General features: G+C 41.1%; 2 protein-coding genes across 2 annotated transcripts; one reads left to right on the plus strand and one right to left on the minus strand.

Annotated features, from left to right (window-relative positions):
* Positions 1-1,875: 1,875 nt before the first annotated feature.
* heca (hdc homolog, cell cycle regulator) lies at positions 1,876-16,597 on the plus strand. Its single transcript, XM_061746660.1, has 5 exons — positions 1,876-2,301; positions 7,353-8,391; positions 10,502-10,668; positions 12,869-13,023; positions 16,109-16,597. The coding sequence occupies exons 1-5, from the start codon at positions 2,163-2,165 to the stop codon at positions 16,271-16,273; spliced, it is 1,665 nt and encodes a 554-aa protein (XP_061602644.1). The 5' UTR covers positions 1,876-2,162; the 3' UTR covers positions 16,274-16,597.
* On the minus strand, positions 14,420-20,600 carry mtif3 (mitochondrial translational initiation factor 3). Its single transcript, XM_061746662.1, has 4 exons — positions 20,482-20,600; positions 18,458-18,920; positions 17,742-17,893; positions 14,420-17,473 (listed from the first exon to the last, which is right to left on the minus strand). Exons 2-4 carry the CDS (start codon positions 18,915-18,917, stop codon positions 17,240-17,242), a joined length of 846 nt encoding a protein of 281 aa, XP_061602646.1. The 5' UTR covers positions 18,918-18,920; positions 20,482-20,600; the 3' UTR covers positions 14,420-17,239.
* Between the last annotated feature and the right edge of the window lie 1,889 nt (positions 20,601-22,489).

Below are 22,489 nucleotides of genomic sequence, written 5' to 3' on the forward strand. Positions count from 1 at the left end.
CCAAAGTTAAAAGGGGAAATAAATTAAATGTAATAAGTTACAGCAACAATTGAGCCAGTGTTAAATGGAGAACTCATTGCTCTCCCAGTTTGGAAAAGGGATTATTATTATTATTTGTTGTTGTTGACCTTGAAATTTCTAATGAAGCAATGAGTTTCTTTTTCAGTTTTACTTAAAACTGTAATTAGACTGCAACTAATTGTTCATCAGTGTCTTAATGGGTCAATCTGACTTTCATAGCCATAGGCCATGATTGATTCAGAAAATTCAGACAATGCTATAAAAAATGAATACTAATTATTTACCCTAGATTTTCTTATAAAAATTTTTCTTATTATTCTACTTAATATCAACACCAGTAATCGGAATCTACGTTCAAGCAGTTACATTAACCTGGGGCCTCATTTATAAAAGACTGTGTAGGATCCACACTAAAAGTGCAAGTAAACCCAAAAGCCAAAAATGGCGGGCGCAAAAAATAAAATCCGGATTTATTGCACGCAATGTTCGCTTTATAAATCACAGTCCAGCTGGAAGGTTGCGCAGCTGAATCCGCCTCATATCCCGCCCTCTACACGCCCACTTTTTACCATTAATGGGCAATGCAAAGTAGTATTTACATATGAATGAGCCTGCTGAGCATGCGCAGCGGCTTCCTGCAGCCTGTTTGGGCGTCAGAATGAATGAACGTGTCGAGCCACCGTGCCACTAAATTTCACGGAGACTGAGATGGAGATGTTGAGGATGAGGTGGAGGACAGGAAAACTACATTATTTGGTGGTCACAGTAAAAGTAGAAAAAGTATATAAACAGTATAAAATAAAGCGAGTGAGTGGCAGCACGCCGTTGCTGTCCGTGAGTGCCACGGCGTAATTTCCACTGGGGACAGGGGGGACATGCCCCCCCCCACTTTTCAAAATCATGTATTTGTCCCCCCCACTTTTTACAGTTTAAAAACTAATGGTAGGCTCAGCCTGTAATTGCAAATCATCAAGACACCCTGTGTGCAGACGATGCAAAGACTGCCCGGCAGCCCCGGTATCCCTAGGCTCTGCGTCGTTTTAACGCAGAACCAAAATTTAGGCTTACGCCCGCGCGTAAAGGTTTCGCGCGCGCGTAAAACTCATTATATATATATAAAAAAAAAAATCAGTGTCCCTTTAGGGGCTCCGTAGAGCCCCTAAACGTTCTACGGAGCCCCTCATTTGTTCTGTCCTCAGTCACTCTACAGTTGGAAGCGGTGGGTGAAGGATGTTCCCGGCGTGTCCACCGCGGCTGCAGCAGCAGCAGCAGCAGAGTCCTGACTGACGCTGTGCTTCACACACAGAGGGACACGATAAGCGCTATTATATTATAAGTCTGATATGTGATGACATTATTAAGAGTATGACATGAATCTGGCTTCATTTCACCACCTCACCGCCTGCGTCGCCAGTTCCCCATATCTTAAGTAAGTTCCTACGGGAGGTTCGGGGTTGGCGTAGGGATACGCAGATTTTTTGGTTAGTTTTTTCTTTTTAAATCCCAACCTTTGCGTAGAAGGTGGCTTGCGCATCTTTCAAGCCCTGTTTTGTGCGCAAGCAAGCTTTATAAATGAGGCCCCAGGTCATTCCAAAAGCCCGCACCTCCTTTCATCACACATTCATCCCATTCTCCTCCTTCAAAAATACACTCCCAACATTCATCTGTGATCATTGCACATGTTTGTAACTCTTCTGGACCAGCGCCAACACGTTTTATTCATTTTTGTATTCATTATTTATGTTTGTTTTTCCAACACACATAAACCGGTTTATTCCTACGCTCTTGAACGCACCGTAAATCGTTGACAGCCCCAGACGGGGGGCGTGGTCACGTGACGTCAGGGGGTGGAAGAAAACAGCAGAGCAGGAATCAAAACAAGAGACGGACACGCCTTCGCTCTTACAGGTTTTAGCAGCTTATTTCGTCTACCTGCAGCAAATATAAACGAACCCCCAGGCAGCCTCTCGTCCGCCGAGGAGACGCAGAAGCAGGAGCTAAAAAAAGAAACGCCCCAGCCAGCAAGACAAACCAGCGGAGTCCAGACAGTGCAGAAATGGAGTCCACAGAAATGTCAGACGGCGCTGACGGCAGTCGCTGATAGAAGGACGAACACAACACTGACGTCCGAGTCCTGCAACATGCCCAACCAGAAGAGCACCAAGGGCAAGAAGAGCAGGCGGGCCAACAGCAGCGGGGATGAGCAGGAAAACGGAGCCTGCGCGGGCGCGTCGGGGGGCGCTCCCGCGGCCGCGGCTCCCGGGAGCGAGCGCTGCAGCGGTAAGGGGCGCGGGGGCGCGCACGGAGAAGTTTGGAGATGCTGCCTTCACGACCGGGGGGAACCCTGGCCCATGCACGGCCAGGCATGCTCAGAGAGGGCCTTGTGTTTATGTGCATGTAACAATTATTGTTAATGAGAGAGGAAGATAATTATTGATCAACCTCTGATGTATACATAGATTTAATTTCGTGTTTACGGATGAGCTCATTGCTGCTGCGCTGGCACCTCACTTGGTGGTGTTGTGCCAAAAAGTGATTGCCTGCCAGAATCTAATTTCTTCGCACAGCAGCCCGTTGAGCGATAGGGCTAAAACGTCAGATTTCAGATTATGAAGCTCAAGAATCAGATCAAGTCATATTTAGGCAGAAACAACTTTTCATTAACTGTATTTGGCCTTCAATCCATTTTTGGCAGGTGAAAATGCCTATTTTGTGTTGTAATGGTCCTTTAAAAGAGTTAAAAGCAATCCTGTGAGCTCTAGTGTTTATATTATGAAGCTCAAGATCAAATCATATTTAGGTAGAAACAACCTTTAATTAATTGTATTTGGCCTTCAATCAATAGGCCTTCAATAGGTTAATTGATGATTCTAAATTGTCCGTAGGTGTGAGCGCGAGTGTGATTGTGAGCATGGTTTGTGTGTCTATATGTGGCCCTGCGATGGACTGGTGACCTGTCCAGGGTGTAACCCCTGCCTCTCACCTAAAATGAGCTGGGATAGGCTCCAGCAGACCCCCGTGACCCCGCAAGGGATAAAGCGGGTAAGATAATGAATGAATGAATGAATGAATGGCCTTCAATCAATTTTTGGCAGGTAAAAAGACCCACTTTCAGGGGAGAAATCAGATTCTGGCACGCAATCACTTTTTGGCACGACAGTGGCACTGATTTGAAAAGGCCACTGCGGTTTGCTTTTGGAGAAGATTGCAGAAATCAGTTGAAATGTCACGAAAGCAGGAGCTTCCACGTGTAAAAGTCCACACTCGGGTTCGCAGTGGAAATCCTGCACGGATGAGATCTCTCCTGCAGGCTCTCCTGCAGGCCTCAGCTGCCTCAGCTGTCTCTCCGTCCTGACGAGCACCTTCCCCGTGTATTTCTTTCCCCTTCCCCAACACTGACGTCTCACCGCTTGTGTGCGCACTCAGATTCAACTTGATCATCCCATGCAGACAGCTGGAGAAGTCATCCTGCTGGACTGCATTCACTCCACCAACCTCACAGCAAGGAGATCGCTCCCCTCTTACTACACAGCCTACTAATAAGACCTGTATTAAAACAAAAACCAGCGCACTTCTCTAATGATAAGGTCAAAAAAAAATACTATGATGATAATATCTAGGTTTACCTTGTAATGGCAGAGAAAACAGTTCTTATTAGACTTATTATTTTATTTTTTGTGGGACTTTTAGCCAACAAATGCACCCATACATGATATAAACCAACTTACTCCTATTTAGGGTCACGGGGGTCTGCGGGAGTCTTCCTGAGCTCTCTTTGGGTGAAAGGCGGAAGCACATCCTGGACAGGTCAAATATAGACAAACAAACCATCCATACTCACATGGGCATTTTAAGATCAACAGTTAGCTTCTCATAGATGTTTTTGGACAGTTTGAGGCAGCCGAAGTACCCCAGGAAACCCCACACAGAAACCTCCCTGCTGGTATTCAAGCCAGGACCCTTCGTGCTGTGAGACAGCAGAGCTAAGCACCAACCTGTTCTGAATTTAATTACCTGCACAATTATGATGATTTCAACCAGAAATGCCAAACATTAGATGGTGTCAGCTTCTCAGATGAAGACCTCCTGTATTTAATTGACAGTGACAGCTAAATGTGACTTTAGAATGGTAAAATTAGTTAATTTATTAGATTAGAGAGTTTTTCTGAAAGGCTGATTGATGTTGATGTTATTACTTAGTGTGGAACTTTAAAATGTGTGTTGTCTAAAATCATACATGGAGCGTAAACTGCATAAATTAGTTGGTTTTTTTTTTCCTCAATTCTGCAGTCACTTACAAAGACATAGAGCTGACACTGTACCGGAAAAGAAAGGAGGAAATACCCCCCTCCACACACACACACACACACACGCACGCACGCACGCACGCACACGCACACGCACACGCACACACACGCACACACACGCAAAGACACCCACAATGTTTTATTATGAGCTGCTCCTCACCCACATTTGCTTGATTCATATCCAGCTTCGACGCTTGGCAGTGCTTGAATAAAGCTGCCCGCAGGCTCGGATGGCCCAGTTGAATTTCATAAATAGATGCAGATGAGGACCCTGGAATCGCTCTTTTAGCATTTTCATCTCATGTTGTGTTTATTTCTGTGGGGCTTATGATGAAGAAAGATTTTTAAAAGCATGGCTGTTTATTTCAATGAGCGCTATTGATTTTTTTTTTTTTTTTTTAACTACTGATGATGGAAATTCAGTATTGGAATATTTTTACCCATTTTGCAGCTGCAGCTCATGTTTATGCAAATAGCAGTAAAGTTCCAAAATTGTAAACGCTGTTCATAAAACTGAATATAATGAAGCTGAGGCTATGAGGCCAAAATAAATGACCATCACCTGCTGGGTGTAGTATCTTGCATTTTTCCATACGACTGATAATATACCTTTAAACTGAAAGAAGCAGCTGAGGTAGAGTAGCTGTCTGCCAGTCGAAGGTGGGCAGTTTGATTTCCACAGTCCACTAGTGGAAGTGACTTTTGGCAAGCCTGAAGCCCCCCAGGAGAACAAGTAGATGTGCTTGGAGTGTAAAGCACCTTGTGTGGTCAGCAAGACCAGAAAAGCACTAAATAAATCCAACCTGAGAAAATGCAGCTACTGTCAGTAGCTGCATTTCACACTTTGGGCAAAAATTGTAAGAGAAACATTTCAAATTGTTGATCAAAATGAACTGCGCAATATCTGGATTTTCCATTAAGTCATGTTATGATATAAACTCCTATCATAATAAATCCTACCAAGAATAATGGTGATGCAGCTCCAGAACCTCTCTTGGCAGGTTCATTATTTGTATTTGAAAAAGACACAGGTGTCTGGAACAAATTGCCGCGAGGCGAGCTGCTTTTACGTGAAGCCAGACACATCTGAGGGATTTCTGCGAGGCTGTGATTACGCGGTGGAGCCATGGATCAAAAACTTTAGGATGACTCTTGCAGAGTTTGAAGAATTATGTAAAGGCGATGACCTGTAAATAAATTATGACAGAACAAATCTTTTTGCTACGTAACGTGACCTTTAGATTTGAAAAAGACGTTTCCATTGCATTTTTGTGGTTTGTGGTGTGGTTTTGTGATTTGTTTTTTCGAATCACATCATGTTTGGATTAAAAACAGTTTTTTAATAATTTAAGAGACCATGATATATGACTTGTTTCCTTTAAGTACATTTTCTATACCTGATTCCAATTTGTGCAGTTTCAAGATTAATGGAAACACACCTAGTTGTGGTTGTTGTTGCTGCATCCATGAGTGCAAATAAAACTCTTATACCAAAACCACGACGTTCACAAAGAAGCTGCTGATGTTTCTGGGCCTGAGCTCAGTTTTGTGGCAAATCAAAATTTGAAATGGAAACCATGGATGCCACGACTTCTGGGCTTAAATGTTATGAGGGTGTGTTACACTCAGATTCAGTCAATTTGATCGCCCAGGAGGAAAACGTACTCCATCAACCAACACATGTTAGAAAAAAACTAAACTATTAAACAGACATCATGTAAAGGCACCTTCATTAAAATATTATTTCAAATGAATACTGGCTTTCCCAGCGGGAACACAGTCTGTGCTTGTTTGGCTTCCCTAATCTTGCAACACATCTTTACAGCGTCACGCAGGTTATTATGTTCCTTAGTGGATAATCCATTAAACCGACAGATAAAAGAAGAATAAAAGTCGGTAAAAACCTCCTACTGATAGTAAACGAGTTGTTAAAGCATGTGGCGTTAGTGAACTGTATTTATGTGAGGATAAAAGGATTGTGGGGATAATATCAGCAGAATTTGGAGCAACTTCTACGCTAATCAAAATCTCTTCTGCTGTGAAAGTGTTGCTTAATTCTGCAAGATATTGCCAAACCACATTCTGACCACCACATGACTGCGGTTTAAGAAAAGAAAAGTATCAGTAGTTAAACTGACGTTGCTGCGGTCCAGGCCTGTCACTCACTCATGGTAGCTGACATGTTGTGAAACAGAAGATACAACAAAGGAAGTCCTGAACTGTTGAATCGCTGAATTTATTGGCCGTGTTGAATTTATTGTCAAACATCAAATAAGCACAGAGCTGTCTTGTGGGGCCTTATGTTTATTACTCAATGACTAGTTTTAGGCTGTGACTCACATGGCAAAAACATCATTCATGAATTTGTAAAGCAAATATCTACCGTATTTTCTGGACTATAAGCCGCTACTTTTTTCATAGGTTTTCAACCATGCAGCTTATACAAAGGTGCAGCTATTCTGTGGATTTTTCTTCCACCACTCGGGGCGCTCTAACCGGAATTAGAATCAAAACTAAGACAAAATAAATGCAAAGAAGAATACGCTACTTCTTCTTTAGCAGATAGAAGTAGGTAGAAGCAGATTTCAAACAGATAAATAGATAAATAAATAGCGGTTATTTTCTCTTGGTTCTGTCCCGTTTTAATCAGCAAAGTTGCTGCCGTGTTAAAAGACACTGTTAGGAAAGGATCTATTTAGGTACAAACATGTACATCATTTACAGTTCAGAATCCTTCTGTACATGTAGAAAATATCTAATCTAACAACATAAATATCTGCGGCTTGCATATCTTTTTTTTTTTAAATAGAGCGGATGCGGCTTGTATGCAGGTGCGGCTTGTATATCTTTTTTTATTATTTTTTTAAAAATAGAGCGGATGCGGCTTATATACAGGTGCGGCTTATAGTCCAGAAAATACGGTAATTGATTATGGAGGTATTACATGTTTAAATTGAAGAAACTAACCTTTCTTTGTCAACATGTATCACCCCTCCTCCTTTCTCTTCTTCTCTTGCCATCTAGAGGGCCAGTGTGCCACTCCTCTGGGCTGCAGCCTGGGCCGACCCATCGACCTGGAGAAGGACGACTATCAGCGGGTTCTCTGCAACAACGAGATCTGCCCTTACGGCAACTGGATGCACCTGCAGTGTTTCTACGAGTGGGAGAGCTCCATCCTCGTCCAGTTCAACTGCATCGGCCGCGCGCGGTCCTGGAACGAGAAGCAGTGCCGGCAGAACATGTGGACCAAAAAGGGCTACGACCTGGCCTTCAGGTTCTGCTCCTGCCGGTGCGGACAGGGCCACCTGAAGAAGGACACCGACTGGTACCAGGTGAAACGCATGCAGGATGAGCGCAAGAAGAAGTCGTCGGAGAGGAGTACCGGCAGGAGCGGGGCCAACGGGGGCGCCGCGGGCTTCAGGGACGGCTTTTTTGAGGAGCCCAAGAAAAGCAAAGCAACGGGAGGAACAGGAGGCAAACTGGCTCACAGAGCGTCCAGTCAGGAGTTACCTCGAAGACAATCAGTGGACCGACAGAACTCTACAGAGAGAGGAGCAGCTGCAGCAGGGGGATGTTTTCCTCTCGGGGCTCATCCCAAATCTCCATGCGACTCCCCGGGAATGTCTCCTCCGACTGGTTTCACCTTTGCCCCCGCTCCTGGCCTTGGACCAGGAGGTGGGGGGGCAGGTATGCGGGGCGCCCGTCAGCTGGGTGAGTTCTTCAAATCAGCCGTCCATATGGACCCGCAGAAGAAACACCTGCTGGTCGGGGGAGCCCTGGGTCGGGGCGGGGGCTGCGCACTGGGAGCTTCTGGCGGCGCAGCCGGCGGCCCTCAGCTGGATCCCGGATCTGTCCTTCCGTTCCAGCTGTCCTTCGCCTTCCCGCTTCACCACCGGCTCGGCCCCGGCGCCGGGGTCGACGGCGCGTCCCCTCACTCCGTGCAGTTCCTGAGGAGGCTGGACCTCTCAGAGCTCCTCACCCACGTCCCCCGCCATAAACTCAACACGTACCACGTCCGCATGGAGGACGACGCTCAGGCCGGCCAGGGGGAGGAGCTACGCAGGTAGGGATCTGCAGGAGAATACCGTCCACCTGAAAATGACTGGTGCAGTTAAATGTTCCACAGAAAAGTGGTTTCTACGGAGCCCCTCTGGTGACATTTGAAAAAAATAAAATAATGCGTGGCCACGCATTAATAAATGGTGGCCACGCATAATTTTTTTTTTTTTCAAATGTCACATGTTATTTCTACACTCGCCATGACAATACTCTTGCTCTTTAATATAAATAGACTATAATTAGCGTTATTAATGATGAATAACCATCCCACCAAGGAAGTTGCATCCACGAAGTCCAGGCAGTAGGTTATAATGGTTATCGTCTGACAGGTTATCAATGCATGGCCACGCATTAATTATCTCGTGGCCACGCATTGATTATCTCGTGGCCACGAGATATTAATGCGTGGCCACGCATTATTTTATTTTTTTCAAATGTCACCAGAGGGGCTCCGTAGGTTTCAATCATTTGATCAAACTTGTTCTTTTTTTTTTTTGTCTGATATGTTAATGGTTAATAACAAGTTTGGCAAAAACCTAAAGCACATATATGCATTTTAATATATAATCTATTTAATATATAACATATAATGTTTTTTTGTTTGTTTGTTTTTTTTATTTTATCAAACTTGTTCTAAGACACGAACAGATTATTGCGTAACGTGTGTTTTTTTGACGCACTTCAAGTGTTGACTGGTGCATATATCAGATGAAAAGGATGTCTGGTATATGAGGAAAAAACTGGACAGGTTGTAAGAGAACAACACCTGCTTTTTCAGAAGAAAAAAAACCTGACAGGTTAAAAACTGACTTCATTTTAGGTTAAAAAGTGTCATCAAAGACTATTTTTGAGTCTTTGTAAGTCGAGGAGCCCTCAAAATCTCTTTATAAAGCTTTTGATCTAATTTAAAAAAAAACATACCGGTAGTTGCTTTTCTTTCTCTTTCGGTACTTATGACCTCATGTAGTTTTATATCTGCTTATTTCTGCAGACATGGAACAAAAACTCTTCTGTTGTTGGTACAACGTTGAAAAGTTTTCCTCTCCTACCGAGATCGCTGCTTCCAAACTCCCTTGTTTGGTGTCCTGGCTTTCTTTGCATTCCTTAATGACACTGTTATGAAATACATCTGCGTAATGTCTGCCTAGAGGCCCGTTTGGTACGCCTCAAATAAATAATGATCATCTGCCTCAGTTTGCCATTTTGGATCAATCATCTGAGGACGCGTAATTTGTTCAAGACGTCTTTATATTTTTAAGGGTGCTTTTGTGAGGTTCTGCTATTTTGACCAGAATGTGACAAGACAAAAAAACTAATCAGTGAAGACTCTAATAATTGTGTAAAATTGTACATACAATTAAGTATTTTGATTCTGAACACACTTGTGTTCAGAATAAAAGGAAAAAAAAAGAGATCTAATTTTAAAGAGACGGAAGCAGAAACAGTGTTTCTCACAGAAGATGTTAAGAGATGTTCAATTTGGGAAAAGTGGTATGAAGATTTGAGCATTTGTAAGGATTTTACTCCAAAGTAATGTTGCAGAAGGACATATTAGGTCGTTGCACGTGCACATCAGCTCTGTGACTTTAATTAGCTGTGGTAAGAGTTGACGTTTCTGCTGAATTTTGTGCAACAAGTTCTTGGGAAAAAGAAGTATCTCTGTCTCTGGTTGCTTCAACAATCTTTCTGTCTTCTAACGATGCAAATCAACCAAAGCAGAACACAGATGAACCCTTTTATAGTATTTAAAAACTTAGCAGGTTCCTAAAATGTGTAAATAGATGTACTTGTGTTTTTATTTACATAAACAGAATATAGCTGCTTGATGGGTTTGGGACTATTTTTTGTTACTGGATGGTCTTTGTGGGATACAACATGTTTCAATCAGTAAACCTGTCTTTCAGTGACACAGTGCGTCTCACTGATTTAGTTTTAACTGTAGCCCCATGAGGCAGGTTCTTTACGAGGGATTCGTCACGAGTTGGAATAAAATATAAAAACCTGACCAGGCATTTCCAGATGGGTGTAAGAGAAAGTTTTTAAAAATTCTTCTAATAAAAGCTATCACAACTAAGGAAAACACTACAGAAATGACGGTGTTTCTTTATTTCTAGGTTCATCCTGTCTGCCCTCAGTGCGAGCGAGAGGAACGTGGTCAACTGTGCCCTGTGCCACCGCTCGCTCCCTGTGTTTGAGCAGTTTCCTCTGGTGGACGGGACGCTATTTCTCAGTCCCTCACGCCACGATGAGATCGAGTACGACGTCCCCTGCCATCTTCAAGGTCAGCCTTTAAAAAGCACCCGTTTTACAGGAATAAACTCACATAAAGTCAATTACTGTACATCTTCTGGACAGAATATGAAGGGTACATGTGTGCACTTGTTTGAGTAGTATTACAAGCTTCATCATAAGATGTAAAGTTAGTGTTGTTGAGTCTTTAAAATCAATACTCTTTAAGGATACAAAACGGAAATGGACACATGAACTGACAGCCAGTGACCAAAGTGCCTTGCTCAGCTGAACCACTTTTTCTTTTCTTTTATGCTTTTCTTTTAGAAGTTGTGTGAAATGAAGAAATGGTAAAAACAGAACATTAGAAGGGTAGGACTAGAAAAGTTTTTTGAAACTTCATCCTACACCCTTTCAAACAGGAAATATTTATCTACATATAGATTTGTCTCTTTAATTTGCTTTGTTTTGCTTATGTTTTTTTTTTTTTTTTTTTTTTTCTCGGTATATACATTTTATGTATTCTGATTATTTTTTTGTTTTTGTTTTAACCTGTTTGAATAAATAATTAAACGAAACGAAACGACAGTATTTTACATACTACTTTTGTGCTTCATGAGGTTTTTTGTATCAGGATCAGATCTTACCAGTTCTCTCAGCTCGGTAAAGACGACGTCATTACTAATTTAACAACTAGGGACAGTATGAGAACAACTTAGTGCCTACCTTGACAAGATCACTTATAGAACCACCTACAGACCAAAACCTTCAGCTCGACAGAGGCGGCCCCAATTTTAAATAATTAAGTACAATTAAATGCAACTACCACCTGGATTCTACGTACCTTTTTATTCCCTGTTGAAGAAATAAGGGCTTTTGTCTCCACCCATCCATCACTCATCTACACCTGCATTCCTGTTAGATCCCAGCTGAAATGCAGGGTTCCTCCTGGACAGGTCTGCAGTCCATCGCAGCATTTACTTATTTATTTTTTTGTATTTTTAATGACACAATAATTTCTACGAATAAAACTATATGCAGTGTCCTGATATTTAAAAATGTAAAATTTCAAGAGGTTGTACTTAATCAGGCTATAGGTTGTCACAAATAAAACCAACGCTTCGCTGTCATCTTATGCCCTCAATTTTTCTGTGTCCAGTGTCTTTGGAGTGTCTTCATTTCTTTTTTTCTCTAATTTGCTTGAATGAGCTGAAATATGAATGAACAGTCGCCCCCACACGTGCTGGAAAATGATGTCCTCCTGAACCGGCGAAGCTTTTACATCCTTGTTAGCATTTTCTTGGCAAATGTCTAAGTATATTTGCGCTGATGGTAACGAGACAAAAAACACAGAATCTCTTGTCTTCGTTGGGTCTCGACATCAGTTTGGATGTTAATTTGTGCCAAAGAAATATGTGCTATTCAGTTTTGTTGAAGCTGTTGTCGTGGATTTGAAACCAGACATTAAAAGAAGCGTTTAAAAAGCTGCTGTTTTGTTTTAAGAACAAGACATTATTACATAGTAAACCTGGTTACTTAACGGCCTTGTTAGCAGCGTCCGCATCAATAAAATATTGAGGGGATGGGTTTGCAAGTACTGCTCTAGACAGGCTTTTGGAAATGTGCCCGTCGCAGGAGAGTGAGACTTTAAGTATGAGATCCTTAAAGAAATATGTCTATTTTTCTTCATTGATGAATAATCTCAGCTCAAAGTGCTTAATATGGAACATACAGTGACTATGACTGTGATACAAAGCAGTTTTTAAGTTCAATTCTAAAAATAAAGCAATGATAAACCATTTTTAAAGTGTTCAGACTGTTGCTGTTTTTTTAAATAAAGAAATACATCTATAACTTTCAGTGAGTCTAGTCCGAGACATGAAAGGTTTTCTGCTGGCTTGTGCACGGTCCACCATGAATGTGAATGAGCTCAGACGCAGCCAGAAGCTTCTTTGATGTGCTGGCCCACAAGCCTTGATTTCTGGGTCCCTGATATACATAAGTTAGAATAGCAGGTGAGAGAAAACTGAGGCTTTTGTACAGATTTGAAATCGGTTTTGATTAAAGCGATAGCATCGGTTTTGCTCCTTCTATCTTTTTTTTAATTTACATTACATTAATCTACTCTGACGGTAGACAGTAATGACAATCATCTTTAGTTTGGGCACACCTCTGGTCTGCATGTCGAAGAAATGGACTCGCAGTTCTATTTACCGTTGAAGTAAAACAGCTGCTCCTCTTTGTGATGACAGGCCGGTTAATGCACCTCTACGCCATCTGTGTGGACTGTCTGGAAGGCGTCCACAAGATTGTCTGCATCAAGTGCAAGTCACGCTGGGACGGGAGCTGGCACCAGCTGGGAACCATGTACACCTACGACATACTGGCCGCTTCGCCTTGTTGTCAGGTAGGTGTCTCCCTGGCTGATCTCAAGGTCAAGAAACAAGAAATTCAATCATCTGAACAACTTCTGTTATTAAGATAAACTCCAATCAATTTAGTAGTTGTTGGCAGTAAATATCGGTCACGTCCAATGCCTTTGTACACATTTTCCGTTTGCTAAATGTTACAAAATTACAACCTTGAAGGGGACATAATATGAAAACATTTGTTTAACCTGACACAACACAATCTTATATGATGTTAATTTCTCTTCACATCTGTGGGGCTTTGTGACATCAGAGACGGACCCCAGCTGAACGATCCCGCCTCCACCCCCTTTCCTTCACCCAGTTTCAGATCATTCTGCAAAGAATTGACGCTGATTTCAACAAAAGCACAGCGTGAAGGAAAGGGTTTAAGTGAAGCCACTCCGCCCCCTGAAAAAAGCTGCTATGTACAAAAATGTAAAAGTATGTTGAAAAGGGGCCAAACCAATAACTAATGCTAACAATTTTTAGCTCCTCAATTGATGCTATAAGCAACAAAAAAAAAGTGAATGGGATGTTATACGAGAATTGAAAAGTACTATTGACACAATAAACTGCACTAGATCAGCTTTGATACTAAGTGAGAATAATCATTAGGTTGGAGTGGCAAAGTGACATGGCAGGTTACATGGTTCTGGAGTTAGAAATATATTGTTTTTGTATTGATCTACCAGATGCTTTTATCTGCAAAACCACATAGACAAGGTTTCAGTTTCATGTTGTTGATATGAAGTTCTGATCAACTATGAATCTATGGGCCCGATTTACTAAGATCCTAAATAAAGAGTACTAAATTGCGTGTGCACTGAAAAAGTTTGCGCGTGCTGTTTGCGTGTGGTTTGCGGGTGATCAACTAAGATTGCGTGCGCAATTGATAACAGGTGCAAACAGCAGTATTTAAATGAGGTGTTGCGTGTCTTAAGGTTTGCGAGCGCAAACTCTGCGCCATGGAGAGTCTGGATGGAATGCACAGTCACAAGTCACAAGCGCAAAATGAAATTTGACGAGTTGGAGTTAGAGATATTAGTGGAAGAGGCAAATAAACACATTCATGAACTACAGCAAAGAAATTTAAACATTACCAAAAGAAACGCAATATCGGAGAAAACCTGCGATAGAATAAATGCAGTTGGTAACACAAAAAACGGAAAAACGTCTGGTTTTTCATATTTCAATTTTAGGCACAGATCAAAAATACGAAATAGAAAAACGGGCCACAGGACTGAATTTGATTTTAATATTTAATTGGTTGGGTTTACGTGACCCCGCGGTGCTCGGCATGATCTGAGGAGAAAAAAACAATCAGACACAGAGCTGGAGAGCGCTTTGATTCAATCTATTTATGAGTTAAGTTTTTATTCAGATGTCCACAATATATTGCAAATATTATATATTATATAGCAAACACTGACAGTAAATGTGTGACAGACGGGACCATCATATGGCCGTCGATTTAACGTAGAACCATAATTCAGGCGAAGCTGCAGTCTCTGCGCTGATCCTGACACAGCGGGTCGGAGCGGATTTGGTCATGATGTTTAACCTGTGTTTTGTGATTAATAAGCACAGGTTTTAATTAAATGTAATTTACGAAGGATGATTTCACGTTCAATAAGATAAGTAATCAATAAAATACAAAGTTTGGCACAAAGGCTTGGCCTGCTTGTGGGCGAGTGGAGGGGGGCGAATTAAAAGAAGGTGGCAAGATATAAGGCGGAGAACTAAAGAAAAAGTGGCCTTTAATAAAACTTGTGCAACCATTTTTAAAATAGCATGCAGCAGAATAAAGACTCTCTCTCTGCGTATTCTTTGATTTTGGATGTCGCCTCCTTGCTACAATAACAGCAGCAGCAGATTAGCACCTTCCTTTCAAACGTATTAAATACAGACGCAATCACAATACGCGCAATTACTCTCAGGCTTGGTAAATCTCATTGCGCGTGGTAAATGGAGCAATTTGCATCTTCCCCTCCCAGTATTTAGGATTTCTGCCGGGTACGCCCCATATTGATTATTCATCAGGGCAAAAGTACTAAATGGATTGCGTGTGCTATTTTGCGCATTTCAGAGACGCAGTCGTCTTTGCACGCTGTTAGTAGATCAGCTGGCACTTTGGTTTGCGGGTGCTGTCAAGTTTGCACACGTTTTTACACACGCAAACCTTTAGTAAATCAGGCCCTATAAGTATTAAAGGGAGGATTGCATGCCCTTTTCTTAAACATTTACGTGGAGTCCTAAAAGATATATTTGTGACATGTTTTAGTAAAAAAAACAAACAAACAAAAGGGATAAAGTGCTAAAGCTCCATTTTTGATTGTGGCTTTAAAGTTTGTTCATAGCAGCTGGTTTTTAGGGGGGGGGTTCAGCAACTCGACTCCACCCCCGTTTTTCTGCAGAGCGCTTCTTTTCAAATCTGTGTTACAGCTCTGTGCTTTCCACTACAAATTTACAGCAAATGCTGCAAGAAACATCTGTGATGTAACACTGACCCTGCAGATCTAAACCTCCCACTGATCGACATATTTTCAAATTGGATGGGCCCAAAAAAAAAAGAGAAAGTGATGTTACCTCAGTTTTTTATTTTGGTTGGCAATCACTTCAGACAGCCAAATATATTCTTTTGAGCACTTTTCTTAATATGTCCCCTTTAATGTAAACTATAAAATATATTCTTTAGAACTTTAGTTTGAACCAATTAGGAAATGATTGTCTTACGTTACACTTCATGACCATGAACCGAAACAATCCTTCACAGGGCCTGGTCCGGTACAGTCAAACACAACTTTTGTGCAGATGAAAGAAACCCTGTACAGAACACAAATGTGTATTTCCGACACATTAAAACACTTTTAAAATTAATTTTAAAATAAAACTCACAGTTTGAGAGAGTGCAATAAATCTCAACCTTTAAGCAATAATTGAGATTGAGATGTAGTGCTGTATGTTTGTTTTCCAGGCGATAAAGCCCTTGAGTGCTCTGAATTGAGATCATTTCATCACAAATGTTGTGGATTGGGGGACGAGTGTGCAGCTGTAGCTGACGTGTCTCCTGTCTCCCCTCAGGCCCGACTCAACTGTAAGCACTGCGGCAAGCCGGTGGTGGACGTCCGAGTTGGGATGCAGTATTTCTCCGAGTACAGCAACGTCCAGCAGTGCCCGCACTGCGGCAACCTGGACTATCATTTTGTTAAACCGTTCTCCTCTTACAAAGTGCTCGAGGCTTATTGACAAATGTTCTCTTGCATGCTAGTTGAGCTGCTTCTGTTCTCTTTATATATAAAACAATCTAGGAAAGATTTTATTTTTGGGGCCTTAAGGTGGTTTTAATGTTCTAAGTTCTTTTTGTATGTATAGAAAAAGTATGAATCTGGTCAAAAGACAACTAAAAGTTGGGCGAACGTGTCTCTGCTGTTAAAGAGAAGTGTTGATAAAGTGTGGAAGTGACATTTTAGTCAAGAACACACATTTATCTGTGACAAGTGAATGTATCTGTATGCCAAATTTGCTTTTATTTTTTACCAAAAAATATCTTAAATAAAAGAGAAAGATTCACACTGAGCTTGGTTTGGCGTGTCCCTCAAATCTTTTTAATAAAGACGTTAATCTTCATCCCGTCAGACAAAAATCAGGCTGAAATAGTTTGGACGTTTATGTGAATGTTTAACCTTCATCAGCAGGGTAAACCAGAAACGCCAGAGTTCTGCTTCCTGCAGAGACCAAACCCTCAGAGGACTGACGGGCACTTCCTCTCTGCATCTTCATCCTGCACGACGCCTTCCATACACACGCAAATCCTCATCCAGCACAAAGTTACATTTCATCATTTCAACTAAAGTGAACTTGATTCAAACGAATATTTAATGAGATTCATGTAAGTTAGTTTGACTATTGGATGTTTTAAGTCTCTTTCTAGGAATTGTTTCTTTGTAGTTGATCTGCATGTGCCATTATTTTGTATATTTTCACATAGTTGCGCTCCTAATCTGTACTTCTTAATGGTTGTTTTACGTCTCTTTTGAGGATTTTTCCTTTCTCCAACACAACCTTAAATCTTTTACCAGCAATCAAAGTGACTCTTAAACCAAAAATATCAACAGTAACTGAGCACGGGAGCTCCTTACAAAGAGACTGATGCACCGGACCGATATTCAGGCAGAGATGTTTTTTGTATGAAAACGTCTTATTTCTGTGTCATCACTGCTGTGCGGATCCTTCTACTGTTTCTATGCTGCTCTGATTGGCCTCAGAAGTGGAGCTGGCCGACTGCGACTCCTCCGCTGCTTTGCTCCGTTCTTTTTGCAACAGTTCCTTAGCCGACGGCGGTCGGAGGATGCACATGGCCGCTTGTCCCTCTCTTATGACCTTTGGCTTGGAGATAAAGCCCACCATTACATCCATTTCTTCCACCATTTGCTCCAGCGCTTCATCCTGCAGAGAGAAAAATCCAAAAGGTTTCCATTTTCAAGGTCGGATCTTTGAGTGCTGTTGGTTTAATAACTCTTCAATCCCCGTTTAGATGGCATGAAAACAAAGTTGGAGGACGTTGAAAGGAGAGACGGAGCTTGACTTAATGCATAGGTGCCTTTGTCTCACGTTAGACTAACAGAGGCAATAAAATGCACTTTTATACACCTAAAAGGTTATTTTTGAAATGACACCCGTACAGATCAAAAGGATATATTTTCAGATGTCTCACCAGGTTAACAGCAGCTCCTCCACGTCCCGCCCGCAGCGTGACGCGGACGTGGTGTTTCTTCTCCAGCCAGCTCTCCACCTGTTTCAGTTTGGTGATGCGGTCATGAGACGCGATGCCTGCTGAAAAGGTGAGCTCCTTCACCTGTACAGGAGCTGTGAACAGAAGACAGACTGACGCTTGACTCTGCTCACACAACAGACACATGACGGGGTAAGTTTGCATGATGGGATGTCGAGGGTGACAATATTTCACTCTTATAGTTAATATGTCACATTTATATAGCGCTTTCCAGGACACTCAAAGACGCTTAACAATACAGATAAGAGACTTTGGTGGTGGTTGAATCTATTTTGCTGTCATTTCTTTCATATATGGTCTTCAAAACTGGAGGATCTAGAAAACTTTTACTGTAGGTAAAAACTGACTTTGGACAACACAAAACCTAACTTAAAACAACTACTGTATAATCCACTAACAGGAAAAGTGCAGTGATTTTCTTTTATCTAAATGGACAAATCAATCAATCAATTCTCAAGCATGAATTGATTTTACTTACTCAGATTCACTGAGGTTTTTAATGATGAAACAACATTAGACATCTTTTTATTGGATGAATAAAAAGCAAATAAATGAAAAGTTCAGTTATCATGTGCATTTCTTCTCCGCAGGTAAATCATGTTGTGATTTGATGGAAAGATCTGGTTTGGGACACGTACCTGCTTTAGCTTTGTTCTTCTCCCGTAGTTTCAGCTGCTCTTCGTGGATCTGCTTGCCGCTCATCAGCCGGTACACCGGAGGGTCTTTGCGCTCACTCAGTAGCACCAGTTTAACACCTCTCTCATCCATGATTCTGATCACATCTGCTCGATGCATGACGCCCATGTTCTCACCGCTCTCGCTGATCACCTGTAACTCCCGGTGAGGGATCTTCCGGCCAACGCTGCTGACTGAGGCACTAGCTTGGGCATTCCGGGTCTTTTTCTTCGGCGCAGGAGTCTGTTCTGTATCCTCAACTTCTGTGGAGAAAGGAAACGGTCTCACTGACGCAGCGGGGATGATGCGTCTTTCACTGCATATTGTGGTTCTTGATGCAGGGATCCAATAACCAACCCTGCTGCTGCTGCACACAGATCTCGCTGCGTGGCTGAGAAACCACCTCACACATCCTGCAGACATCTCCTGGGGAAAAAAGAAAATGCATGATTAATCAAATGTATAAGTTATATTTGTTTATGGTCTTTTAAAAATGAATCAAACTGAATTAATGCTTCAGTGCCAGCTTTTCTGTTAACGGTGGCAATATTTTAGGATGGGGAGACTAATGAACCCACATAACTGGTGATGTGGAGGGAGAATGGTAGGAAGTTATATTACTTTTGCTTTTTGGTGAACCAGATCTACCACCATGTTAGTGAATTCAAACAGAGTTCTTCAGCGTTTTATGGATTCATTGATTGGTAACTTCTATGTCTCCTCCCTGTCTTTGGGCTGACCAGATCCCCTTTGGGGAGAAAACACTCTAAAACCGCTGAGGGAAATTTGGTAAAACAAGTGGAATCATGTGCTAAAATGTTAGATTGAAATTAAAAAACATCGCACCAATGGCCCCCCAAAAATTGAATTGCACAGTTTGGATGTTGCACGTAGGGACAAAGAGCTTAATTTTTAGAGAAATTAATGTTTTTAATTTAATGTTTGGAAGCTTGCAGGTGTCACATAATCATCCCAACTAATAACTATGGAGGCAGTAGCATCTTGTGGAGCATTCGCCGCACGATGGACTGGTGTAATTCACAAAACAGACAGCAGAGGATTCTGCTGCTGATTTTTGTGGAGGCACAAAAATCAGCAGCCAAATGGAGAATGACCTCAAGCTTCACGCCATATTTGTTCTACAGAGGTTTAAGGACAAAGTGTCTGGTGGCATCAAAGAGGTAATCACTAAGTTTTCTCCCCAAGCCTGTAGAAGCCAAAATGGCATGTATGAGCAAGAAAACCCACAAATTTGACTTAGCGCCAACTACTGTGGCAATAAGAACAGACCAAAACCTCAGCAAGACATGGTGGAAAGTTTGTGGAGACAAGTGAAACAGATTAAATGCATTTCTACCAAGCACTGACCTATGATCTTGAAGAAAGTCATAGCATTTAAAGAACAAAAAAAAATCCTAAAAAGGTCTTTCACAAATCTTGCTTACATAAAAAAGAGCGAGAGAGAGAGAAAGGTTTTCTAAACTTTTCACACATGGATTAAAAAAAAAATATGTACCTTTGTTTTGGTGCATGATATGTAAACTTCTGCTTGCAGATGTAAATATATATGGGAATAAAAATTAGAATAAATCGGAATCTTTTCAATTTTTCTTGCCACTGGCATATTAGCCACAAAGTTTATTTCCAATCACAGGTGTGCACCCAACCTAAGAAATACTACTACTACTACTAATAACAACAACAACAACAATGAGATAAAAAGGAATTAAATCCATACAAATGTCAGTTTAGTTCAACTGTTTAAACCACTGTTTTGATTCTCATGCTGTCTTACAAAGACGTAGGACGTAAACAGTGATTTGATTTTAAATGAGAAGCTGACGATTACTTAAGTTCATAGACATTGAACACAACACAGTTTATAGACATTGAACACAACACAGTTTATAGACATTGAACACAACACAGCGCGTCGCAAACATCAACACGGACATCAATGAGCGGAGCCAACATTTCTGTTACTTACTTGCTCTCGGAAGCGATTAAATTTGCTCAGTTTGTATTTGATTTTATGTTCTTTTTAAACATATTAGATACATATGTCCTGCAGCTGCAGGTTACTGGTGTATGTTCTTCCGCCCAACACTTCTTCGTTTGATTTCAACAGAGTTTATGATAGAAAAGAGGTGGGGCGCCCTCTAGCGGACAGGATAGGATACAGCTATTATCACTATTAATTATAACGCCCAGCTCTAGCGCACCTGCTGCGGTCCTACTCCAGCTGCCCATGGGCAACACGCCTGTCAGTGAACGGTTAGTTCAATAAAAATAAGATAAACTATGTTTTTAATGTTTAATTGAGAAAGTTCTTGTCTGACCCGCCCAGGCTTTTAGATCTGTGGTTGAGATTTTGCCATCAGAAATTACAATGATTTATTTACCTTTTTTCCGCAAGTAAAAATCGCTTTACATTAATTACTTGCTAAACTAGCAGCGGGAAAATAATGGAAACACGTTTGCACTGTATGCGCTGTAACTTGTTTACAGAACCATCAGAGAGTATTTGCATAATTCCCCCGAGGTCCTCTTTCTGGACCTTGGAGCTTTACATAAACATATCTGACTGTCAAGTCTCCCGTTTTGGCCGGGAAACTACCGTATTTTACCCCTCTTTCCCGCCATCCTCCCCATTAGTATTATTTTCCCGTTTTATAATATAATGATTTTTTTAAACTGCAAACTGAATTGTCACTAACCTCGCGAGAACTGCCCCCCGCGCTGGGTGGCAGTTCTCGCGAGGTTAGTAGCGACAACGGGAGCGAACCATAATACATCCATGGAGCGAACTCGGAACGAACAACATATCAGAGATGGATAGATGTAACGAGAGAGAAGACATTTCTGCACAAAAAGCAAATACTTCGTTTAAACATATCTAAAAATGCGAAACCAAGTTTACTTTCCTAAAGAGGAGCAGGAGGCGCTTTCTGAAAGTTATTGCAGCAGGAGGCACAGAAACATGTGTCTGTGTCATCAGTCAGTGAATGCCAGAGAGGACATGAGTGAAAATAAAAGAAAATGTAAATGTTTCACTTGAATACAATAGATATGTATATAAACTGAAAATATTTAAAATAAATAAGTGTGCTTTAATTCCCTTTGTGTTTTCATTTAGACTATTATAGGAATTACATACATAAAGGCAATTTTAACCAAAATAATTTGTGAGAGTTAAAAAAAATAATATATAGGCTACACACACACACACACACACACACTGTATGTATATGATATATATATGATGAGATGATTGAGATGATATATATATGATGAGATGATACATATGTATATATATATATATATATATATATATATATATATATATATATACATATATATATATATATATATATATATATACATATATGATTGAGAAAACTTCCTTAACAGGCGAAAATAATCTACTTTTGACAATAACTATTTAGTCCATAACTCTACAAATAATTGCCATGACGTGAGTCATGTGACTAATGTCAACTTTAAGAAAAGAAAATTCATTGCCAAACTGACTTGGCTATTTCATATTTAACGCTAGTTAAACCTGATGGATAAATTAGTGACAATAACAAAGCCTAAAGCTGGAGATTGTAACGTTACAGCTCGGCCCAACGTTACTCCTTCCACGTCTGACGAGGCCAAAGTTTCCTCAACCGTAAACACATGTAGCTAATAACCCAGTCAGGAATTGGTTAATAAGGTGATATAAGCAGAATAAAACACATTTAAAAGTTATTATAAGCCAGGTTTAAAACTTGACACATTAAAAAAAAGGGAAAAAATAAGAATTACAAGCGGGGGTCCCTGCTCTGTTTTTCTCTCATCCAAGGGTCCCTGGGCTAAAAAAAGGTTGAGGACCCCTGGTGAAGGGGAAGAGGAGGATTGGATAGGGGGGTGCACTAAGGCTTTCAAATTCAATCATTTTTAAAACATTTTTCTTGTTGGGAGGAAAACGGATACTTGGGTGTTCACCTGGA

The sequence above is a fragment of the Cololabis saira genome, chromosome 18 (assembly GCF_033807715.1).
Source record: "Cololabis saira isolate AMF1-May2022 chromosome 18, fColSai1.1, whole genome shotgun sequence".
Classification (NCBI taxonomy): Eukaryota; Metazoa; Chordata; class Actinopteri; order Beloniformes; family Belonidae; genus Cololabis; species Cololabis saira.

Coding starts and splice junctions, on each gene's coding strand:
- heca (XM_061746660.1), top strand. CDS start 2,163: ATGCCCAACCAGAAGAGCACCAAGGGCAAGAAGAGCAGGCGGGCCAAC. Junction 8,392..10,501: donor CAGGGGGAGGAGCTACGCAG/GTAGGGATCTGC, acceptor CTTTATTTCTAG/GTTCATCCTGTCTGCCCTCA. Junction 10,669..12,868: donor CGTCCCCTGCCATCTTCAAG/GTCAGCCTTTAA, acceptor TTGTGATGACAG/GCCGGTTAATGCACCTCTAC.
- mtif3 (XM_061746662.1), bottom strand. CDS start 18,917: ATGTCTGCAGGATGTGTGAGGTGGTTTCTCAGCCACGCAGCGAGATCT. Junction 17,894..18,457: donor GAAGAACAAAGCTAAAGCAG/GTACGTGTCCCA, acceptor TTCTGTTCACAG/CTCCTGTACAGGTGAAGGAG. Junction 17,474..17,741: donor GAGGAGCTGCTGTTAACCTG/GTGAGACATCTG, acceptor TTCTCTCTGCAG/GATGAAGCGCTGGAGCAAAT.